The sequence below is a fragment of the Desmodus rotundus genome, chromosome 12 (assembly GCF_022682495.2).
Source record: "Desmodus rotundus isolate HL8 chromosome 12, HLdesRot8A.1, whole genome shotgun sequence".
Taxonomy (NCBI): domain Eukaryota; kingdom Metazoa; phylum Chordata; class Mammalia; order Chiroptera; family Phyllostomidae; genus Desmodus; species Desmodus rotundus.
Genome location: NC_071398.1, coordinates 95,701,018 through 95,726,594, shown reverse-complemented (window position 1 = coordinate 95,726,594; position 25,577 = coordinate 95,701,018). Strand labels below are relative to the sequence as shown.

General features: G+C 38.6%; 2 protein-coding genes across 7 annotated transcripts in view; both read left to right on the top strand.

The window, feature by feature from the left end:
* The window catches only part of RABGAP1L (RAB GTPase activating protein 1 like), a 446,160-nt gene that overhangs the window by 148,590 nt on the left and 271,993 nt on the right, over nucleotides 1–25,577 (top strand). The window lies entirely within an intron of this gene.
* On the top strand, nucleotides 2,356–4,144 carry GPR52 (G protein-coupled receptor 52). The gene has a single exon (XM_024553267.3). It carries the CDS (start codon nucleotides 2,718–2,720, stop codon nucleotides 3,801–3,803), a length of 1,086 nt encoding a protein of 361 aa, XP_024409035.2. The 5' UTR covers nucleotides 2,356–2,717; the 3' UTR covers nucleotides 3,804–4,144.

Sequence of the window (25,577 nt, the reverse complement as noted above, 5' to 3'; positions counted from 1 at the left end):
TATATGACAGTTCTTTAAGTCTTTGAATCTTCTTCATGTTTGAATAAAAAGTGGACTAAACAAGCATTCTGCTTATTTCTGATGCCTAGTCTTCTGAGGTCGTATTTGACCTTAAATATTTTCCCAAATGGGTTTTAGTATACAGATGTTAGTTCCAGTGTTTTGTTTGTACAGTTAAAAACATCAAATTCAGAAATTTAGTGTGGGTGTGGCAGGGATTGGAGAGATTGTTAAGTGATTTTTAACTTCTATTAATCAAAATGTAACTTTAATAAAATAAAATAGTTATATCCCTTGAGTTCATGAAGACTTAGCTGGTTTTTAATAATTGATGAGTTTTTCCTGCCAGTGAGCATTAGATTACTGCTGACTTGTTAGTGTCACAGTACCTTGTGGTAGTTGCTCTGCAGGGTTTAAAGGTGTATCCCGGTTTCGAGGTTTTCTTTTTTCTGTTCTGTCCGTAGGAAATTATCTTCATAAGGTTGTAGGGAGAATACCTCTAGAGGTCCATACATGCCATTAATATGTTATAAGGATCGGTCAGTTCCATTGTCTTCTTTGTCAATCTTAATCGGAGCTTGCCGAGTAAGTCTGTAAGCCTGCATGTGCCTGGCAACTGTTACCTAGTGACAGTTCAGCTGCAGTAGCCATTGGCTGTGCTGTTGATTGGGGCAGGAGGACCGAGTCACCTTTCTGATGGTGAGTTCTTCTGCATCAGCTCAGGACAAGGAGGAGGAGCCGGGCTCCGGCTCAGGTGGAGGCAGTGATGCTGAGAGATTGTGAAGAATATCTGACAGCATCCTGGAAACTGCATCACAGTGAGTCGGACCTCTGAATCAAGCAGCCCAGCCTAGCAACTGATAAGAGTGAATGTAGGTGAGAAGCATTGCCTTATTCCTTAAACAGGAGAACTGGTTTTTACAAGTGAAACTGGGAATGTGCAAGGAGGAATATCCTGTGGCTGTTTTAAAAGAAGAAGGACTTCCCTGAATGACTTGGTGATGCACGAGAAAATAACTTTCAGAAGAGTGCTGCTGCATTGTTCCTGAAGAAATGTCTTTATTTTTAAGGCATGGTCTTTCTTCAAAAGGTATGACAACAAAGGCTGACAAGCGACTCTCCGAAATGCCTGCACTTTAAAAGAGACTTTTGACAATGTTAACCTTACACCAGAACGACCTTGGAAGCCTTCTGGGTGGATTCTATCCTGCCAGCCTTTCAGTATTTCGGACTCTAGGATTTAAACTCATCTCGATGCGATAGAGGAATTTTAAATCAAGACCATTTTACAGCCCACCTAATGGCCCCTGTGATAATTGAGCACTTGCTCAAAATAGAACGCAGAAATAGAAGAGACTTTTTTTTAAACATATGGCTGCTACATAACTGCAAAAATAACAAACAAGGTAATTTTCCACTTTCAGAAGACTTAGTTGAAGTAATGATTTAATGTGTTAATCATCTAATGAAAGTAGAAAAGGTAGAGTAGCATAGGTTATGATGCCTACTGGAAATACCCAAGGAATACATAACGGCAGCGTTTCCAGTCCAATAAGCCGTGAGAAGATAGGGGAGTTTCTATTATTGTCTAAATGTCCTCTAAATCCACAAAAAATATGTGAGATGTAGGTGTGGTTGCAAGGTAAATAATAGCTTTGCGCCGTGTCTGTTGTGATCCTGCCTCCTTGTAAGGAAGGTGGCATATCAGATAATGAAAGCTAATGATGCTGAAATTAATAGCAAAAATGATTTTTTTGATAAGGAAGAAGTATAAACTACATTGTTGGTGGTGGCACCAGGAACTGTAACAGACTAAAACTGTTTTCTTCTGAATGCTTTAAAAAATGCACGCAGAATGAAAAGTTCACAAGTTTATCATATTTTTGTCAGGTGTTAACCCATTTCATATTATCTTCCATACTGGAAATATTTTATTTTCTCGTGAAAGCTGTGTGGCAATCTGGAGTCTGTTACCTGTGTTCAGCTCCTTTGTGCCCAAACACAGACAAGTCTTTTGGAATTAACCTTTTGGGGGAAGGGGATGATGGTGGTGGTTCTTAGCTTTTTAAAGAAATGAGAGAGAAATGGATCCTAAAGTTGACCCACCAGCATCTAACCCTCCACTGAGCCCAAAGACCCTCTGTCACAATGAACTTTTTGTTAGCTTTCCAACCAAATCTGAGATCTTAATTATTTAAATTCTAAAATATGAAGCCACTTCATATGTTAGTTGAAACAGGAAGCCTGAGACAATTTCAGACTTTTTCTTTTCTCATTCTTTCTAGTTGATCCCTAAGAAACAGCCTTTCTGAGGAGGACGAACAGCCCACAGATGCTTTTCTTCCTTTGGCAATTGATTTTTTTTTCTTTTTGCAGATTTAGTTTTTCATAGTGCAAGGTAATAAATCCATTTTCTCTAGAAGTGCCTTGTGTCTGCAAAAAGTTCTTTGCGACCACCAGAGGAAGCTAACGAGTGACCTTTTCCCACCTCCTTTGTAGCTTTTCCCCTCCTCTTCCCCCTTAAAGCTGAGGTGTGTCACTGCTGTGCAGAGGCTGATGAAGAGACTGGAGTCCTGTCTGGGATGCTCAGCTGTGACAGAAGCGCTGCTGCCGTCTCCCAAAGCCGGTCTGAGACACTCAGGTGCAGAGTTTAACAGATGCTGGGCAGGGCACCGCCTTGCTGTAGCCAGAGCTGCAGGTCCCCTTGATTCCAAGCCATGAATGAATCCAAGTGGCCTGAATGGAGGATCCTGAACCTGAGCAGTGGCCTTGTGAATGTGTCCGAGCGTCACTCCTGCCCACTTGGATTTGGCCACTACAGTGCCGTGGACGTCTGCATCTTTGAGACAGTGGTCATTGTCTTGCTGACGTTTCTGATCATTGCTGGGAATTTAACGGTCATCTTCGTCTTTCACTGTGCTCCACTCCTACACCATTACACCACCAGCTATTTCATCCAGACGATGGCATATGCCGATCTTTTCGTTGGAATTAGCTGCTTGGTTCCCACTCTCTCACTTCTCCACTACTCCACAGGAATCCACGAGTCATTGACCTGCCAGGTTTTCGGATATATCATCTCAGTTCTAAAAAGCGTTTCTATGGCATGTCTTGCTTGCATAAGTGTGGATCGCTACCTTGCCATTACCAAGCCTCTTTCCTACAATCAGTTGGTCACCCCTTGTCGACTGAGAATTTGCATTATTTTAATCTGGGTCTACTCCTGCCTGATTTTCTTGCCTTCTTTTTTTGGCTGGGGGAAACCTGGTTATCACGGGGACATTTTTGAATGGTGTGCCACCTCTTGGCTCACCAGTGCCTATTTCACTGGCTTTATTGTTTGTTTACTTTATGCTCCTGCTGCCTTTGTTGTCTGCTTCACTTACTTCCACATTTTCAAAATTTGCCGGCAGCACACCAAAGAGATACATGACCGGAGGGCCCGGTTCCCTAGCCATGAGGTGGATGCCTCTGGAGAGACTGGCCACAGCCCTGACCGTCGCTATGCCATGGTCCTGTTTCGGATAACTAGCGTATTTTACGTGCTGTGGCTCCCCTATATCATTTACTTCCTGCTGGAAAGCTCCCGGGTCTTGGACAGCCCAACACTGTCCTTCCTGACGACCTGGCTGGCTATAAGTAACAGTTTTTGCAACTGTGTGATATACAGCCTTTCCAACAGTGTCTTCCGGCTGGGCCTCCGGAGGCTGTCGGAGACAGTGTGCACGTCTTGCCTGTGTCTGAAGGAGCAGGACACACGGGACCCCAAGCCCAGGAAACGGGCTAATTCCTGCTCCATTTGAAGAGAAGAGCTGCCCGTAAACCAAGTGTAATCTGACAGTGGTTTTGGATCGCAGTCCTGATTCACCTGGAAACTTGCCACTAGAGAAGAGAAATGTTTACTTGAGTAGTTGACTGTGGATGAAGGGACTGAGGGTTTCTTTTCCCCCACTTTTTATAGAGGAAAAAACTAAAGAAAAGGATGTATAGGGAGTAATCTCATGAGACAGTTATAGCATGTGAGTATAAATGTGCAGTCACAGGAAAAAGTAAGCACGGGGGACAACCAAAGTATCTCAGATCTTCCGCAGGATGCGAGCACAGCCCCTGGTGTCTCTGTCTGACCGAGCTCTCGCCTCTGTCTTTGTCTCTCATTCTGTCTCTGTCTCTCTCTCTCCCATTGTGCTTATGGAAATCACAGCAATTGCTCTCTATAGAAAAATGCTACATATTATATATGTGGCAAAGTATAATCTTTGGCATCAAAGTGTGCTTTAACACACTGATCTGAAATTCCTAAGTGGTCTCTCACGGAGGATGCACAGTAAGCGTTGTATGTTAGTACCTGCCACACAACCCCTTTGCTGGTGTTTTTATAATCTCTGCAGCACAAAATTTCTGCCACAAGCAAAAGCAACAGTGTTTTTATTTCATCAGGGTAAAATGATGTTCCCCACCCCTCCTTCCTGACAGCCTGCTGTATTTTTTTTCATCTGCATCCTTTGGTACCTTAATCCAGAAGTGTCTTAGATAATGAAAGGATCTACTGTATAAAGCAATCTTAATGTTAAATAATTTATTCCTTTCAACAAAGCAGTTAGTAGCCTGTTTGAGATACTATGTTAAATATTTTTAATGGCTTTTGGAAACATTTTTTTCTGGTTCATTTTAAGTTATTTGATGTACCCAAAGTGGTGTCCTTTTTGCTATAGTAAAGCTTTGTTTTCCTCTGAGACGATCCACAAATAATTCTAATGCAGATGCGGAGCACTCACCCAGAAGTGAGGCATCGCTCTCAAAGCTATCTGGTGTGTCTTTTTTTTTTTTTTAAGAGTAAAATATTGACCTTTTTGTGTTAGGTCTACAAAACTTACTGTTCTGTCCACAAATCATTTGTGTGATACATGTTTCTACACACTATATTTTTTACAACAAAGAAAATGTAAATTATATTATGTGATGTGCCTAAAGTTTTCTTAGCACAATATATAGATCAATGTTGCTTAAGTCTCCAACATTGGAAAAAATATACAAAAACTTCTTTTAAGAGAAAAATACTTTTGTGTAGCTGTTATTTATATTAGACCAAGCTGCATTCTTAGGGCTGCTGAGAATATAATATACTTAATTATGAAATACAGGTAAGAGCTTTCAGTATTTTCTTTTGTAATGATCTGTTTTCATATTCAGCAGTTAAATTAGCTAATTTTTTAGTGTGTTACATAGAATTGTGTGATAATCGTCAGGGGTTTAGATGTAGCAAAAGGCATTTGGGATTTAGTACTGAAGCAGGTGTGAGTGGTTAAACATTTAAATCTTACTTTTTTACCATAATTTTCCTGCCTGACAGATATTTTAAAATTTATATCAAACTACTGAGTATTTTTCTTCTCAGCGTTTTTGATTTGTTGTTTTATGAGATGTATCAATGAACTGTGCCTACGGAAGCCAACCACGTTGCACACTGTGGTTTGACTTCAGGGGTCCGTTAGTAGAAGTGTCATCATTTTATTAAGGTTGTTCTGAACCCCTGTATATTTTTAAACATGTAAGAAAGGTTTAAAATAAATAATAAAATAGTATTCTATATATCAAAATCAGAGTTTGCTTCAGTTTAATAAAATACTTAACTTGCCACAAGAGTTTACTTGTTTGGGATTGAAATTAAACTGTTTTACATTTCTGGGGTTTGGGTTGGTTACATTAATTCTTGTTCTCTGTTTGCCCATGGCATCTTGGAAAAGTTGAAATGTGCCTTTTAAGTTTAGACCAGTTCAAGGAAAACAAAGTTCAAGGAAACATAATACTATAACTTTTCAGTCATCATTAGTAGGACCTTCAGCATGTATCATGTGGGAGTCAGATTTTTGATTCCATTAGTCTGGAGTGTGCACATACAGTTAGAAAAGACTCCGTAGATCCCTGTACAGGAAACCTGAGGCCACGTTTATTGCATTTTCCGCTTCTGGCTTTTCCTCATACTAATCAATAACACCACTTATATGCCAGGCATTGTATTAAGTTTTACATGTAACATTTAATGCTCACTATGGCCCTTTGAGATAGCTATTGTTATTCCCATTATAGAGATGAGGAAACTAAAGAAAAGCGACTTACCCAGGGTCACTCATTAAGGTCAGCGGCAAAGTTTCAGTCACCCTGATTTGGCCTGGAGCCAAAGCTTGTGCCCTTATACTGCTCTTCCCCCCAAAGCCTTCAAACCTTTGTACCTCCGTCTACCTTCTCCCTTACAGAATTTCTCTTTTATTTCCTTTTTGTCTCACCTAAATCTTTTGCTTCACTCCTTTCTTTTCCTCGTGATATCTTTCCCCTCGATCTTACAAAGCTCTTTGACGAAAACAGCAACGTTAATAAGTGCAAACTTGCCAGGTGAGTCTGTAATCAGACTGAAACCTGGAGCATGGCGTTCCCTTGACATGACTTTTGTTTGTTTTTGTTGTCTTCCTTGAATAGCTTTTTAAAATCTCTGTAACTTTTCCATCGAAAGAGGTTTTTTCGAAGGAGAGTGGAGAAGGGAGGCTTGATCGTAGACCGAAAGGGGAGTCTCTGCAGGGCAGGCTCTAGGGTTAGGTCCTCCATTATTGCAGTGTTTCCTGTGCGGCTCTAGAGTAAACCAGTTAGCTGCCTTTGCACAAACTTGAATACGTGTTTCTGTAACAAGGTAATGCTTATTTTGAAACTACTCTGTCTTTTTTTATATGAATGTGTTTCAAGAACAGAAAGCATAGCCATTATTCTCATCATTACATTGTGGTCTGTGGTCATTATCTAGTTTGGTTCCAAATGACAGCCCAACAGGAGTGCTCTAGTCTGTCACTACCAGCTCTTTTATCTGTGGAGCGTTATGTAACGTCGGAAGGCTTCATAACCTACCGGTGCAGGAGACCTGGGTGGAAACCCCGGCCCTCCTAAGCTGTTTGGCTTCAGGTAAAATACTGAACGTTCCAGGTCCTCGGTTTTCTCATCAGTGGAGCCCAGAGGCTTGTACGTTCCATTGGGCTGGGTCGGAGGACTGAATGCGGCCCTGTAGTCTCTGCGCTCAGCTTGACTGCGGCACATGGAGGGTTCAGAATGCGGTAGCCGCTGTTGTAGTGTCTTCGTGGCTTCCATATTTATTGCCATCACAACTTGAATATCTCTAGTTCTAGTGTAAGAAAATTGTCGTATTTTAGAACAGAGTTAATCCATGGAGTATTAGAGTTTTCTAAAATAGCATTTTCCCCCAAATCTGTTTAAACTCAGATTTTTGGCTTAAACTCAGATGTTTTAACTACAGAAAACTTCCATGATTTCTGAAAATTCATTTCCCAGGAATAATTATTGAGGAGGACATCATTTAACCTTCAAGATATCCAGCAAGCGGATGATGTTGGGATGAAACAGGGATGATTCTGAGATTAACCTACTTCCTTACTTTTTTTTTTTTTTGTATTAAATGTGCTTAAATTAAACATCTGTCTTTGGTCAGGTTGATGATTATAGGAAAGGATTGTTCAGAAATGCTTTGCCATTTGTCTTTGCATTTTAGTTTTCCTCACTTGGTAAAATGGCATTTAAGGTATTTTATAAGTACAAGTTACCTGGAAGAAATAAAGATGAATAAGCTGATTTGTGCCACATAAATCATTTATTATATAACTGTAGACACAAATGAAGTTGTTGCCTTAAAGGACCTGCCTCTGTCTCTCCCCACCCTGAGAACTAATCATTAGATGTGAAAGAGGTACCAGTATGTGATAAAGACATAAAGGAGATCAAGATGTGGAGAAGTTGCTAGTATAACATGCTGAGCAGAGCATCCCTGGTGTTCAGGTTGGGGCTGTGCAGTGCACAGGAGCTTATGTTACTGTGGACACTCCATTCTGATGTGTAGGTTCCCACGGCTGCCCTTTTCTCCAAGCAAAACTCTTTTAGATTAAGAAGGTAATGTGCAGGAAGTGGCATACCTACAGCCAAGTGCCTAGACATCGGGGAAAACAAAATGACCAGGAAAGAAAAAATATTTTCCTTTTCGGTGTTCCTTGGAAAGAAAGCTTTATCTAGTGATAGTTTTGCTCTATAATTTAAAATAGTCATAACTTTTTTAAATAGTAAAAGTGATTGTCTTTTAAAATATTAGAAGTGATGTGATTAGGTATTTATTAATACTCTTTTAAAATTTATTTATTTATTATTATTTTTAAATCAGTTGCCACAAATATTGGGGTAGTTTTATGATATGAAATAACTAGAGTGTGTTATTTTTTTTAAATTGATTTGAGAGAGAGAGAGAGATTGATTTTTTTGTTGTTTTACTTATATGCATTCATTGGCTTATTCCTGTATGTGCCCTGACCAGGGATCAAACCCTTAACATTGGTGTATGGGGATGATACTCTAACCAGTTGAGCTACCTGGACATCAAAACTGCTATTTTTTTTTATAATTAGCAAGAGAAAATTGTTTTATTAAAAAGGATGCTATTTTTAAAATATTTTGACATTTCAGAAACAGTATTTGTTGATTCTATAAGTAACATATCCAACTTTGTCTTAATACTATTTTGCTTTGAAGATAGTTTATATAATTTTATGACTTTTATAATATTTGTTATTTTAGGTAAATTTTTAGAGAAATTTGGTAACCTACTTATGATATTAGATGTTCTTGACTTATTTTTGCTCGAACACAATTGGTTTGAAGTATTATTTGCTGAATCTGAAATAAATCTCAGTCACCGAGGGTTTTTAATGAACCGTTGACGGCACCTTCTAACGTTTGGTTCCATGTCTTTGACAGGAGGGTGACCCCGTATTAGGGCATTGGGGTCTGGCTGGTGGGATGACTGCATTTCCTAGATTGTGACAAGATTCTGTTTCCAGTCTTCCATCTCAGGAGATCGTATCTATAACTTTTAATGGTAATTTTATTCTTCTTTTGTATATGATTCCCCATGAAGGTGAGGAAATTAACAGTAGCAAATTCAGCAGGATTCTGGTGTGTCTGGGAGATACTAGACATGAAGACATGTCTAATGCCTTCACCATAGTAAATGGGACCAGATTAGTTTTTGAGATTCTAAATTTGTAGATGATAAATATCAAGAAACATAGTACAAAATGTTAGAATTTGTTGAATGGAAATATTTGCTGATATTCTAAAACTTCCCCATCTGCTACTTTATGCAAGAGAAATCACTTTTATCTTTAACTGTAGAAATCGGACTCCAATTTTATTTTATATTTTCTACTTAAGCAAGTCTAAATAAGGTTGATGTCAGTTAAAAGTACCCAAATATTCTTTATAAATTCAAAATTGTGGCGTTATTTTAGTTGAGAAGCCTACGAAAAATCAAGCACAAAATTATATAACCTGTTCTTTACAATTCGAAGTGTGTCTTTGAATGCAGTGCAGACTGTAGCGAGAGCTGTCCGTGACCTTGTCTGGGGTTAAGCCTGACACAAACCGTTGCCTGTGGGTGTACTCTGTGTGAAGCACAGTTTTAACCCCTTACGCTGATAATAGAGTTTGAAGTGTAAAATAGGTGTTATTGGATCATACATTTTATACTGATGGCCTCTTCACAGTATTCATTTACTCTTCAGGAGTTTTATAATAAAATGCTAAATTGGTAAAATTGATACTATAAGTGATAGATGTAAAGAAGATTAAAAGATAATTTGTGAAGAAGCCAATAAAAAATCCTGAAAATCTTGTTTTTAATGTTTTCACAAGTTAAATTATATTTGGATTTTTCTTATATTATTTTGTCAAGGAAAAGTTGATTCAAAATTAGGTTTTCAGAATTGCTTGAAGTTATCAATTATAAAATATAGCGTATTTTGCAAGAAAACAACTACTGTATAATGTCTGTCTAGGTTTTTGTGAAATGTTCTTCTTGACATAGGTTAGATTTTAAAATGTAATTTGTACTGAAATTAAAAATTACAAATATACATACATTTAAATTGCTGCTGTCTTCAAATAGACTTTGAGGAAAAACTTGACATCCCAATGATTAATTTCATCTCCCTACTTCATTGCCCCACAGCAATTTAAAAAGAACTTATTACGTGTCCAAGATCTTAAAACTTTACTGGATTTCTAGGTATATTTTTTGGGAATGTATGTGGAAACGTGCATTTTGAAGATTCACTTTTAGAGTGTGATATTCCTAACTGGCTCTGGTGACAGCTTCTGATATCTTAATCATTAACTCCACGTAGCAGCCCCGCTTGCTCTGTTCCTAAATGCAACTTAACATTTGTGATTGAACAGGCTATTAAAACTCATCAGAGGACTGTGTCTAGATTTATTTCGGTAGGTTTTGAGGTCCAGGGCGCCAGTGGTAGCGTGGGGACAAGTGAAGGTGTGCGTGTGTGCCTTTGTTTAGTGCTTTCACCACATTACGAACTTAGGGGGAAATTCAGTTGGCAGTCATTAGAGTGTTTAGTTATTTTTGCCATAAAGATACGCATTTTTTATAGAAAATGTGAAGGTTTGAAGTAACGTTCTTCTGTGTGATTATCTGTGATGCCCCAGTTTGGGAATGTTAATGTGGGATGTATTCAAATGATTCAGAGGAAAATGGACACCAATACCTGCCCTCCTATCCAGTGGGAGGGGTAAGAAGGTATTAGAAAACACTGTGACTTAAAACTTGGGAAAGCTAAAAATGCTTTGAACATGAGTAATGACCTTGACATGAATTAGATGTATTCTAAGCACTTCTGTGAGTAAGCACTATCATTTCACAAATAGAAACCTGAGGTAAGATTTTTAAGTGATCTTAACAAGATTGTATAGCTAGATGGAGATACCACTGACCATATGCCTCGTGCATCACCAGTTTTGTCCGTGATTAGGTTCTTAAGTAATGCTTTTATGGTTGGCTGGTGGTAGAGTGTCCTGCCCCTTCTTTCTTGAGTAGAAAATAGGACTACCTTAGTGGATACAGGAAAAATTCCATGTGAAATTTATCTTTTAATTTATGATAGGAAAAATTACTTTAAAATTAACTGTCGGCTAAAGGTGAGATTTTGAGATAATGGAAAATTTTAATGAGGCATTATCAGAACTGCTCATTTTGATATTTCTTGAGACAATTCCTTATTTGTAGAGGTTAATGAAAATTTACCTGTCCTTTTAAAAACATGACAGTCATCTGCTGTATGTGTTAAGAGGTATGATTAGGCCAAACTGAATAGTATTAGCTGTGTATTTAAAAACTACAACCTTAATGATGATGAATTGTCATAAACCACACTATATTCATATAACTAGTTTTTAAAAGTAAACATGTCTTAGCAATGTACTTTATGTTCTGCATGTTCTTTGTAATGGATTTTCAGTGTTGTTGAAGTTATCACAGGATTTTTTTTTTTTTAGGTATTATGATAAAAAAGGTTTTGACCTTTCTGGCTACAGTGCTTTATATATGTTTTATGTATAGTCTGTGACATAATACTCAGGCAGTGTGAATTAGTGATAAAAAAAAAGATTTTATTTATTTTAGACAGAGGGGAAGGGAGGGAGAAAGAGAGGGAGTGAAACATCAGTGTGTGGTTGCCTCTTGTGCACCCCCCTACTGGGGACCTGGCCCTCAACCCAGGCATGTGCCCTGACTGGGAATCGAACTGGAGACCCTTTGGTTCGCAGGCTGGTGCTCAATTCACTGAGCCATGCCAGCCAGGTAGTGATGTTTTAAATAAAACCTTTTTAATATATAATTCAGTTTTGTTTCAGTGAAAAATACGGTTACAGAAAAATTGAAGGGACTCAGATTAGGCTAACGTGGGATCTCCTTTCAAAGTCCTTAGATGAAATGTTTCCTCAGTTTAGTTATATGAGTGAGAAAAATGAATAAATTACGTTGACGTTTACATTAAAGACACACTTCATTTGGCTCATTAGAACAAGAGCAAGCACATGAGCTAGGCTTTCGGTGCTCCGGGCACTGTTCCGAGGCACTGAGGTTGCAGAGCCGTCATCATCGGAACCCATGCAGCCGGCTTAAGAATTTGTTCATCATGTATTTTCTCTACAGAAATGAATAGGATAATTTCATGTAGAGCTGAACATTAAAAGATAGTAAATTACCAGGTTTTCATTAATTTGACTTTAAATGAAAGATCTCAGATTCATTATGTCTTCCTGCCTTTTTCAGAATGGTCAGTAGACTGGAGGGGGTAAGAGAAGATCTCAAGGATTTCTTAGAGAGATCCTCTGAGTGTTCACGTTGCTCTACTTCATGTGTCCCCCAGTTTGTCCTTTCATACTAGTACCTTTCATTTTCAGACAACTCTGTGAAAAAATGAATTACAGCTAATCACTGTGAACTCATTTCCAAGTTCTGCCTCTCCTAGTTTCCATCCCTTCTGCATAACTGATTTCCCCTTTTTCATCCTCAATCAAGATTCATGTTGGTTGTTTTAATTTTTAATTTTTAAAGAAATATTTACCCTTGATGAAATTTAGGAATTTAAAAGGGTACAAAAGAAAGTAAATGACCCATAATTCCATTACCCATATATAGTTGGATATAAGAACCCTTCATTTTTTTTTCTTTTATTTTTCCACTATGGACTAGCACTTTTCTATGTAAAATATTTTTAATGTAGTTATTTACATCGTAAGCATTTTGATGTTATTGCATATTTTTATGAATATCTTTATAAGTAAAATTTTGTCCTTTTTAAGTATTATTTCCTTATAATTTTTTAAGAAAAAAATACTGAATTAAAACACATGGAGATCTTTGAAGATTTATACATATTGCTAAACTGCTTTCCAAAAGGAGTGAACCAGTTTATCTTCACACCAACAATTATCAAACTATGATTTTTTTACCACAAGCTTGCCAGCAGAAATTCTACATTAACAAGTAAATTAAGGGAATCGAATTCACTTTATCCCCTTCTAGCCCCTGTAAGAGGTTGCTTTGTTAATTTGGTTCTTTGTGGTGTTTGTCTCCCTAGCATTCCCTCCCCGCAAATTAACTAGGATGGGTATGCTGAACCTCATTTAACCCAAGGTGTCCTAATTCTTTATTTCAGAAGTCTGTGAGCCCAGGTCATCTTCTCACTCTTAAGCTCACCATTTACCCTGTGCTGCTGCCTAGTTACAAATTTTTGTTTTCGTGACTGCCGGGGGGGTGGGGGATGTGGGGGACTGTGGAGAACAGTATGGGGGCATAAATGGTGATGGGAGGAGACTGACCTGGGGTGGTGAGCACATGGTACAGTGTACAAATGATGTGTTATGGAATTGAGAATCCAGAACCTGTATCATTTTATTAACCAGTGTCACCCCAACAAGTTCAATAAAAAGAAGGAAAAAGAGCATTGAATTTTGTCAATGCTCTTCTTTCATTATTGGTGCTGTCTTCAGTGTTGCCTGTTTCATGGTGTGTTGGGCGTGCCTCAGGGACACCTGTGTGCTAGAGTTCGAGAAAGACTTCGACTATGTTTTCCATTATATTCCTCTGCCTCTGTTGCAGCAGTAACATCCCCACTGGCCGCTCAGCATAGGCGCGGGCCTTTTCCTAAGCGGACTTTTGTGGCCTGTGTCCTTGGAATGGATGTGGAGATCGAGACTTCAGCTGTTAAGGGCTGAGGGCCCCAGGCCTGGTTTTGATAATGAGGGTTTCCTAGCCTGCAGAGCCATGGGCACAGTTTCCATGGCGGCTTTACCACCTTGCAGAAGTCACATCTGGTGGGGCTGTGTAGGGAGTAGCGGATGCTTAAATGCCTGCACCGTTTCTCCTTGTTGTGTCTTTTACATGAATCTCCCTGGTTCCCCAGTGCTTTGTATAGAGTTGCTGCTCAGTATTTGTTGTGCTGAGTGTAAAGTGCTTTTGTATAGTAAGGCATTTATTTCTTGAGTCCAATGGAACTGAATTATCGGGATTAACTGTATTTTGGGGTCTTTGCACCTTAACCCCTACTCGGTTGAAGGTGTGGTTGGACTGAAGATTACTTCAAAATCCTTCCCCCTCTGCCTTTATAGGAGAGTATAAATGGGAAGCTGTGGAAAAGGATGTACGTATTAGGAGAGTCCAAAGATTATTTATATAGGTATTATTTAATATAGCTATCCTCTCTAATTGAATTCGTCCTTCCAGAACCCACACTGTAAGCTTTGAATTTGTGTTTTAATGAAGAGTGAATGCACTCTGGGTAAGATTTGGATTTTGGATAATTTTTATTTACATTCAGCTGAAATGAATGTCTTTCTGACTTCTTCATGATTATATAGAAAAACATTAAAATTCTGTTTTACCCAAAACCTTCTGTATATGTTAGTAGAACTATTGTTTTTATCTCTAGTCTTCTCTTTGTCTTGAGCCATTCCTGGTAAACTATATGGTGTTGAAGCTCATCACCAGCTTTCCCCTGAATACCTCTGACATGTCCTTCTTCGAATGGCGCTCAGAGCCGCAAGCAGCGTTCTGTGTGTGATGAGGTCAGTGACGGAGGAGAAGCGGGGTTATCAGGTTTGCTCGCTCCGTGTGCCACACTGCTGTTTATTCAGTGCAGGAGTAAATCACGTATCTTTGGTGGTTACATTTCACCGTTCAACATGCGATCTTTATTTTCAGTAACCCCTGACTTTTTCATACCTGCTTCACCATATGTTCTTTCTCTACATGTACAATGGTTTGTGTTCTTTCTAAACCTTATTTTCATCTCCCTTAAATTTTACTGTGTTAAAGTCAGTGCAGTTATTCCAGTCTTTTTGAATCTTCATTGTATCTCTGGAAATATTCATTAAACTTTAGCCATCTGCAAATGTGACAGACATACTTAATGTATAAATCCAGGTAATTGATGTTGAAAAATCAAACAATCTGAAGCTTTCTTTGTCACGGGTCCCCAAGCTTACCCCCAGGTGTGGTGATTTGTTGGAAGGGCTTGTAAGATTTGCATTGTAGCTGAACCCATGGCTGAGATTTATTATAGCAAAAGGATAGAAAGCAAAATTAGCAAAGGGAACCAGATGGAATCTTTTAAGAGTCCTCTCCCAGTGGAGTCCCATCGTATCCACTTAACTCCCCCGGTGAGTTGTGACAACATGTGTAACGTTAGGTACCACGGAAGCTCGCTAGAGACTGAGCACCCGGGGTCTTCCTGGGGGCTGCTCACTGTGGGCATCCTTGGCTGAGCCTTTAACCAAATCCCAGACTCTGAGAAGGAAAGCAGATATTTAATATAAACTGTATTGTTTACACAAATGATCCAGGCCCAGTGAGCTACCTTTATCATTTTAGGGGGAGGTTTCTGTCATTGCAGGGCCAGCCTTTCAAGGAGGCTATTGTGCGGATAGTCAGCCTAGGCCTGCTGTACTAACTCCTTTCTGCGCATTGTACTGCGTTGACATTTACTACAATAGTACATGTCTAGTGTGTTTTGACATATTGGTGGGATACAATTCCATATGTATACACCACGGGGAGTCATTCAGGGTTTTTGTTTGTTTGTTTTTTACTTATAGAAGTAACTTTGAATGTAGGCCTTTTCTTTAAAAATTTTTTCTTTTTTTTAATCTTCACCCAAGGATATGGGTGACGATATTTTTTTTTTTTTTTAAGAGAGGAAGGGAGAGAAACATCAGTTGGTTGCCTCTCATTCATGCCAGGACCTGGGATTGTATGCACCCAGGTTGGGGATTGAACCCACAACCTAGGCATGTGCCCTGACTAGAATAGAACCTACAACCTTTCGGTTAAGGGACGATGCTTCAACCAACTGAGCCACACCAACCAGGGTTAAATGTAGGCCTTTTTGATGATTAGACCTGTTATTTTGGCAGCAATAGATCTTTTGTTTGAAACGCACCTTACCTTACCACTTGATGTTGGTTTCTTGTAAACCACAGTTTTAGTTACATAATTTTAGCAAGAATATTTAACAATATTCACCTTTCACTTTTCCTCCTCATTACTAGTTGCCAAATAGTTAACTAATTTTGTATGTTCCAGACTTCCAAATGGCTAAAATACAAAGATGGTCTACCATATAGAACCTAGTTTTTCTCTAATTTTTATTATTATTTTAACCCTGTTTGTGATTGTGAATAAGGTTTAAGAGAAAAGAATTAACAATAACAACAACAACAAAAACAATTTGGAAAAAAACAACTAAATCTTTATAATTTAAATTTCATGAATTATGGTTTATTTTAAAGATAATCACATAAATTTTAAAAAATATTTTTACTTTTTGATTTTAGAGGGGGATGAGAAAGAGAGAAACATTGATTTCTTTTTCCACTTATTTATGAATTCATTGATTGATTCTTGTATGTGCTCTTACTGGGGATTGAACCGACAACCTTGACATATCAGGATGATACTCTAACCAACTGAGATACCCAGCCAGGACATGAATTACATTTTATTTAAGTTGATACAGAAAGATACTGTTTATTATAGAGCAGTAGGGCATTTATAGAAGTGTAGAAACCTTTATTTTTTTTTACCATTTGAGAAATACTTAATTTGATGTAATACCAATAGATATTTTGGGCTTGTTAGAAGAGAATGTTATTGTCTAAGCTTATATTTTATATTAAGTTACAAGTTTTTAAAAGGCCAAGAAACAAGTGTTAAAATCCTTCCACTTATTCATTTAACAAATCAAACTATATTTCAATATATGATTATTTGTCATTTAAGAAAATTTGTCATTTGTATTCCATAACTACATTTAAAATATGGAAATATTTTAATACAGATATCTTTAGCATTTGGAATATATTTTGCAGAGAGATTTTTAAGAATGCCTTTTAGTAGAGATTTTTAAGAAGATGAAAGATAATGACCTTTTGGGTTTTTATTTAAGTGCAGTTCTGCCCAAGGACAAATGAATGATTGGATGACATTTAAAAATGATCCTTACAAGAGCTGTAATTTAGTGGTGCTCTCCCCAGTCCTCATTTATTGTTCCCTTTGAATATTTCCACAGAGAGCACATCCTTTCTCAGGGCCCGAACTGCCATCCTTTGCCAAGTGTTCTGAAATGAAGCTCTTAAATCTGGCCTTGTGCCTTTTCTCCAGTCGTATGCATCCAGCCTTCGTATTCTGGATTTCTCGGAAAAATTCATACGTGAACAATTACAAAGGGAACTCATTATTGCCAACTCTTATTCAACTGACCATTTCATTTTGTCTTTTCTTATTAATTTAATTGGTACAGCTTATAGCTTTCTGTATTTAGTAAATGCCCATTTTAACTTACAGCTCTGTGTATTTAATAAGTGGCCACTGGTGGGGGGGGACCAACCTACCAAGGCTTTCTTCTCCCTCTCTCCCCATTTCATTCAGAATTCAGTCTGTACTCATATTCCAGTCTCATTCCAGTTTCTTTACTGTGATCTACGATACCTTCTCTGAGTAACCACTTCGGTCATTTTGTTTACTTTCAGTCTTCATGTATAGTTTTAATATATTTTTATGTACTTTGAATCATAGGAACTTTAAATTAACTGGTAACTTCATGGACACAGCCTCCTACCCCTAAGAATCTTTTCAGAACTAATAAGGTGGGCCTCTTTAATTGACAGATGGCTCTGTGACGTAGGAAACACTTCTGCCGTGGCTGGTGTGGCTTAGTTGGAGTGGTGCAAACTTCCAGTTACTGCTTTGATTCCCGGTGAGGGAACATACTTAGGTTGTGGGTTTGATCCCTGGTCTGGGCACATATGGGAGGCAACCGATTAATGATTCTCTCTTGCATTGGTGTTTCTCTCTCCCTTCCTCTCTCTCTAAAACCAATGGGGAAAAAATGTCTTCAGGTGAGGATTAAAAAAAGAAAAAAAAGACAGAAAAAGAAAATGCTTCCTAATTGTGAGCCTAAATCATCTTTCTCAAAATGCCCACCATTTGGTCCTATGTTGTCTCTCTGGAGAAAAATGGAAATGTCTTCTCCCTTTTTGATATAGCTCTTCTGATGTATGAAAACTGCTCTTATTTCTCTTTTCTCTTCCCAGATTACCATCTTTATTTTCCTGCCCTTTGCTCATTTATCCATTCAGCAAATATTTATTGAGCACCTCTTAGGTGCAAATCACTGTTTGAGATACTTGGAATATGGTGGCGGACAAGAATGATTAGCTTTCTTTTCTCATAGGGTTTATTCCAAAAAGAGAGAAACCAAGTTGTTCCAAATTAAGACATCGACAAATGAAAAAGAAGGTAATTTCAGATTATGATGAATGCTGTGAAGAAAATAAAACAGGAGCACAGGACAGAGAGACGTGGAGATGGGAGGCCACTATTCTCCGTATACTGTGGTTTCCTAGTGTCTTGTCGTCTTGGTTGCCCTCCCCTCCTACGACTTGCATGGCCTTTGTCACTTGTTCAAATCCGGACAACGGCGGGATAGACTTTTGATCTACTGATGTCCTCTCTGTACATAGGAAGGTAGAAGCTTCTTAATTATATGTTTGATGGAGCTATTGGACTACTATATCAGTAAGGCCACTTGAAAAAAGCAAGTCACGAAAATTTAGACCTTGCGGTTATTGTTGGACTTAGACGTGGCAGTCCCTGGTGCAGTGCGCTCTCAGCTGGTACAGTGGGACTAGCTCACAGTTCCTGTACCCAGGCAGTGCCTTCCCGTTAGTGCAGACCCCGATATACTTAGCTGGTTCAACATCAGGGTCACCTAGCTTTCTGGTGAACTTCTTCAGGTCTGTTGTTTCTGAACTAATTAGTCTTCAACCTGATCTTTCCCTATTCTGAACTTGGAAAATCAATTTATTGATGTTAATTATAGAGCTTTACAGTCATCCCTATAAAAGTTAATCTCACCTCCTAGCCCTTCCTTCTAGTTTTAAGTGATCCCTTCGAATCTGGTTGTAGATTTGAAAAGCTTATCTTCTTTGTTATCTTTCAAGTCAGGAATAATGAGCTTAGCAAACAGGTTCCTTCTAAATTGATTTTGCTTCATATAGTTAGCACATTTTTCTACTTCTAACTCTACCAGATAACTAGCTCCGATTTTATGTAGTGTTAATCTCTGGTTCCCACGTTGTTCCCTCTTCTTTTCAATTATTTCATGAGATGTTTGCTAGAGAGAGTGAGGCATACTTGTTAAGTCTGCATTCTAGAGTCAAACTGATTTGGGCTTTAATGTTTTATTCTCCTTCCTGTTATTTGTGTAATACTGAGTATGTTACCTAACCTCTCTGACCATTGGTTTCCTAGTACTTGTTCCTGCTTCATGAGGGTATATGAGATAATGAATATAAATTGCCTGTCATAGTACCTGGCATGCAGAAAGGAGAGTCCAATAAATATTAGCAACTGCAGCTGTGGTCATTGTTCTCAGCCCTGTAAAAATTAATGTATTCTGTCGGGTTTTCTTGATCTAAAACCCTTTACATGTGTGTTCATGTATACAAATACACAAATAGCTAGATTTTTGCCATTTTTCCCTTAGGGATGAACACAGTGAAACATCTTGGTTTTTTAAGTCTTGTAAGTCATCTGTCTAGAATTTTATTAGATGAAGCGTCAAACTTACCATCTCCAAATTCTGTATTTTCTTACTGAAAGCTTAAATTTTGTCTTCTCTCCAGTCCCTTATCACCTTTCCAGGGGCCCCCAATTTCTCAGAGATTAGCAGTAATACCAGATCTTTTAATGGCTGCCTTGGTCCATCTTTGAGCTTCATCTAAAATGATACACAGGCCTGGGATGCTGAAAGTAAATTTGGAAATTGCCTGGGTATTTCACTTAGTCATGGTTCTCAGGTCTGTTAGCACAGAAAGTAAAATTGTTGATAGTGGGGAAAGGAAATAACATTTATAACACAACTACTTTATGACAAGAGCTGTGAAAATCTCTTTATATAGAATATGTCATTTAACCCTTTTCATAACTCCATTTTACAGGTGAGGAAATTAGCGTCAGAATTTAAATACCTAGGTCACCTCACATCTCCTAAGTGGCGAAATCTATAGAATTTGAATACAGCTTTGTCTGACACCCAAATCCTTTCCGCTCCGCCCGCGCCCCCCCCCCCCCTCCCCGCTGCATATGCTGCCTCCATCCTCCCTACTGTTTGGGAACTAACATTATACTGACATGGATTTTACACTTAAAGTACTGTTATTTTCTTTCACTGGGCATCTGTCCTTGAGAAGCTAATAAAGATGACTATAGAGGAGATTTTCGAAGTCAGGGAATTGACAAGGATCGTGAGTAACATTGTCAAATTTCCCTAGATTGGAAAACTTCAGCACTTTATGGTATAATGGAATCTTAAAGGCAGAAGAGACCTTCTTGGTCCCTTGTTTTCTGGCCATGTAACAGTCATATATGTGGGGTATAAGAGGTTATTTTAGTATTTTAATATCTGAAATATTTTGATTGTGATTTAAGATCAATTCTTGCTTTCTTTGTTCTACTTCTCTGTAATACATTTTTTTTAAAACTGTGTTTTCTCTTTCTGTAATTTAATGGGCACACAAACTTGATGTATGTAAATACGGGTATCTCAATGGAAATGTAAGGATTCTTCTTCTGTACTTGAGAAGTGGCAGGGTGCTCTGGTTTATCGTGGGAGGATTGAGCAATTGATGCTAGCATTCTGGGAGAGAGGTTTACACAAAAATCATACAGGTAGGCTCACTTTGTACTAAATCTGTATTTTTATGTTTTCACACGGTTCATCAAAGCTTCTAATAAAAGTTTATTTCATGTTTTTGTCAGTTGTATTAACAAAAAATTACTCTAAAATATTAAAATGCATATAAACATCATCCTTATTATCTGATACCCGATTATACAGTCCCCCCCCCAGCTTTATTGAGGCATAATTGACAAATAAATTGTATGTATTTAAAGTATACTTTGTTAAAATAAGAACTCATCCTGCTCATTTTAAATGATGGATTCCTATTCTACATTGGTTCTGTAACCTTGCAGTGTTATAGCATAAAACAGAGTTATTTACTTTAAGTTTAAATAAGTATTTTGATAATGTAATATTAAACAGTTTCCATATGATGGAGTTGTCAGATATTTTTGTATAAATATCAAACAATAAGTTTCAAATAGTGCTAAGTTCTTTAGGCTAATACCGGACATTATTACCCCAAGGAATCCAAAGAGAAAGTTAAGTCTCTGAAGGATTCTGTAACTTACCCCGAGATTGAGTTTTTTACTTGGTTATGAAAAAATAGGCGGGACTGCAATGTGCACAGGTCGAAAACCGAATGGGCCGTGTTAATTTAATTTCCAGCAGAGCCGTGTGAGCAGTTCGGTGTTTGTGAAAACCTACATCCTATTTCAACGGACCCTTAACTTTCTTCATATGAAATGCGCCATGAGCTGGCCCATTAGGCAGTTTTGCAAAACCCAGTGTCAAGAACTGTGTTATGCATGGCTATTTCCGGAATAATATATAGTTAAATTTGAAAATGGAAATTGATGTTTCTTGAGTTCACCGACATGAATGTGTCTTGAATGTCTGTCCAAGATCTTGCTCTTTAGTTACTGATGTTAAACAGAAACACAAAGAAAGATCCATTTCAGCTGAGTGATGAAAATGCTGTAAGTCTAATAAAAATTATGATAGGAAAAAAATTACATAAGAAAAGGGTTTGGCTTGGTCTCCGATTTTTGTCATGAAGTCAGGATGGTACCATTCATGTTGTTTGTTTTGCCTTATGGAATCTTTCCACACAATTGCCGGTGCACTCAGGAACCCAGGTCGTTCTGACTGTCCTTTCTTGTCCTGCTCTCATGCTCTTGCAGCCACGTCAGTGTGTTGCTGGCCACCTCTGCCTCCCAGGAGGCCGCTGCTGTTGATGTTTGTGCTGTGAGTCCTGTCTCTTGACAGCATAGGACCTCTTGCTTGCGTGCAGACTTCCGTCGGTGTTAGGTGTGGGTGGCTTCCTCGGGAGCTCTTGCAGAAGCAGGCTGCATTCAGTGTTACCTTAGGAAGCATCCAGCTCTTCCTGCCCCCAAAACTGGATTGGTTATAATTCACTACATGGAGCCCAAAGCTTTTCTGCTTTGTGCCTCAAGGGTCGCCAAGAGATTTTTCAAGCAATATGTTGCTTTCCAGTTTTTGGTACAGCATCTGCTGTCCTGAGCTCTAGGACGAGTCCCACTAAAAACAGGGAGGTAGAAACATCGTAGGCTCAAGGGCACCCAGAGGGCAAGATACCTTGACAGCGTTCTCCCTTCCTACAGCACTATGGCCCTTTTCATCCTCAGCATTATTTCTTACTTTAGAGGCCCCTAGCAGTTAATAGAAATAGTTTTCTGGCAGGCTAGACATGCTTTGAAATACGCATAATTTGGCTTATATAATTACATGATACCAGAATTTTTAACGTTTGCAAACTTCCTTTTAAAGCCAACAAAATCTCCTTTATATACATATGTACCCATATACATGAGCTGCTGTCATTGAGCAGGTTGAGGAGTCCTGCAGCCAGTCCCCTCCCCCGAGGCTTCTGCGTAGACTGTCACAGGCTCTCGAGATGTTGGTTTCCTCCAACTCCTTGTTTCGCAGATGAGAAAATGAATGCCCGTGGCATTAACCCTGATCCACTGGTTCTTTCAGGGCCTTCCCCAACTTTTCCCAGACCTTCTTGACTAATCTAATTTCCTCGTTTGTGAAGCCTGGTGCAATTAGCTGTTCCCATGGCATTTTATGTACTGGGTTGGCCTAAAAGTCCATTTAGTTTTTTCCATAAAATAAAAGACACATTTTCCACTTTCACCAATAGCTTTACTGATTTGGATATTTTAAGTATGTTGGCTCTTTCCCACTATTGGCTCCTAGTGGGTAGAGGCCAGGGGTGCTGCTAAACATCTTCCAGTGCATGAGACAGCCCCACAGCAAAGAATTATTTGGCCAAGATGTCAAAAGTACCAAGAAACTTCGCAAACCACTTCTGACACATTCCGTCAGCCACAGCACCTTCCCATACACTGCACCAATCTTTTCTTGCATTTCAGTTGCGTTTTTACCTTTCTTGAAACAATAAAGCATAATATGCTGAAAATATTGCTTATTTTCTTCCATCTTCAATGTTAAAATGGCTGCACAAAAATTCACCAATTTTGATAAGTTTTAAATGCACGCTGATATGACAGCTGGCACAACACAGTCTAACAAAATTGTTTCAAATGAAGTTAAAGAAAACTAAGCACTATTAGAACCATCATATGGAAAAAACAAAATGAAGTTTTTGGCCAATCCATTCCATGTACCGTAATGCTTTTCATATTGTTTTATATAACACTTAAATATTTGTGCTGTCTTCCTCATAGTCCCTAACCTCAAAGAGTCTATTTTTAAAATTAATTTTAGGTCCTCAGTGCCTAATATAATCTTTTACGTATAATAGGTAGTTAATACATGCTACATTAAAATGAATAAATTTATTCAATACTTCTTGGAAATTATGTGTTCAGTTTTAAAGTGTCATTTAGCATTTGTTGATATTTTAATTTCTAATGGTTGTGTATTAGTTTATGTGAGCTAGTTCTGTTTCTTCAAGTAGATTGTCACTTTTTAAAAAAATCTTCTGTGTCTACTGCTCACCATAAAACCCAGCATAATGGAAGCACTTTGATAAACCAGAGACTCGCACAGAAAAAGTCATGATACTGTGCGTCACCCCCTTCTTAGGACCCATTACGATATTCCCAACGTTGACAGTAACAGTTTCGAGTGCTCTTGTCTCGTGAGGCCAGGGGATGGACAGGGGGCGTAGAACTGAAACAACGCGGATGTGTGTGCAGGACTGCGGCCATGCTACTTAACCTCTGACTCCTAAGTCCGGCATCTGTAAAACAGGGAAAAGACTGTCTATCCTGTTGTGATAAGTATGTGAAATAACACACGAAGTATCCAGCACTACTCTCAAGTCCAGTGGCGTTTAAACTTGAACGTGGTTACAGATCATCTGGGCAGCTGGCTAAATTGTAGGTTTAGATTCAGTGGGTCCGAGGTGGTGCCTGAGATCCTTCACTTCTGATAAACTGGGTGATGCTGATGCTCCGATCTACAGACTGCACTTGAAATAGCGAGGTACTACTCCTGCAGACTACTCCACCGGGGGACAGCAGCTCCATTTTGTTCAGCATTAGCTGGCAGAGGTAAGGAGAGGTGAGACCGTTTTTTAGGAGTAGAGGAAATTGGAAGAAGAGTTGCTGGCAGAGGTTAATCGGTATGCTCTGGCGTCACGTTTCTTTGGGGGTCTCTGGTCCATCCTCCAGGCATTTGTGTCTGGCATGGAATGTCAGACACAAATACTTGGAATACGCTCAGTCTCCATTCATTCCAGTTGAACTTCCAGCAGAAGGGGCAGCTGACCAGCCTGTGCCCTCCCGTCCTGACTGTCCACCCCCAGCTCCTTGGATATTCCCAGAGCCTCCAGGGCAGGACCTTGGAGGGAGGGGCCAAGAACAGGAGGCCCTGGGGACTGGGTTGAGCACCCCCTTCACCCCGACAATTGAGGAGGCTGACCTCTTCTCTCCCACAGTTTGAGCAAGTCCCCGTGGGTGGTAACCCCTGTGCTGTGTACTTTGAAACAATAAATGAACTTCTTCCTTAAAAAAAAAAATAAAAAAGAAAGAAAGAAAGAAATAGCAAGGTGCTAGATTACTCAAGATTCCCATGTGCATTTTCTTTTTTACATCTGTTGAATGATTGATTGGATTGTCTGCAGTCATTCTATGTCAGACATTGTTACTGTGTTTTTAAGGTAGTTTAGCAATAATGTCTTGGACTTACACGTTGCTTAGTTTTGAAAACATCTTTTTATTAAAATGCCAAGGGCACGATAATATTTTCTTAGAAAGCTCCCCCTGCTGGGTATCAAAGAGCGCAGGTAAACATGATGATGCTGTGTACTTGCGGAGACTGCGAATTTGAAAGGAGACGAGTCAGGGACTTCCGGCCCATTGAGGCAGGTCAAGTCTTCAGCCGTTTTCTTCTGAGTGCGGGTGTGTGTGAGCCACCAACAGGTCAGGAAGTTAGAGGTGTAAACCTACAGATCTCATGTAGGATGAATCTTGTGAATCTTCATAAACGGAAACCGAAAGAGCACTGGGCTGGGAGTCAGGACATAGGAATTCTGGTTTTGGCTCCAACAAAGGTTAGCAGGGTGACCTTGGAAAGGTCAGAGCTAAGTCTGACTTTCTGTGTATTTATATACTTTATGAAGAGGACTTTTTAACAAGGCTCAGTCTTCTATGTAAGAAGGAAACTTACCTATATCAATTTTCGAATCTTCGGTATTAAATTTAAAACTGTTAAATATTCTAAAAATTAGTTAGTGATGCTTATCTTCTTATATTTTAATTGTATTCATTTTAGTAAGAGTTTAATAATAAATTTTGGAGCAATTTTCTGACTAATCAAATTTTTTATCTGTTTCATTAAAATTTGAATACATGTTTCTAAAAACAAATTAAAACAAATGTAAATTGTTTTAAAACAGTAATTATTTTCAAGTTATTTTTCTTCTAATATGTGCAGAACTATCATTTGCTATAAAATACACAAGAGATTTATGAATTCCTTAATATTATAAAGTACTCTTCAGCC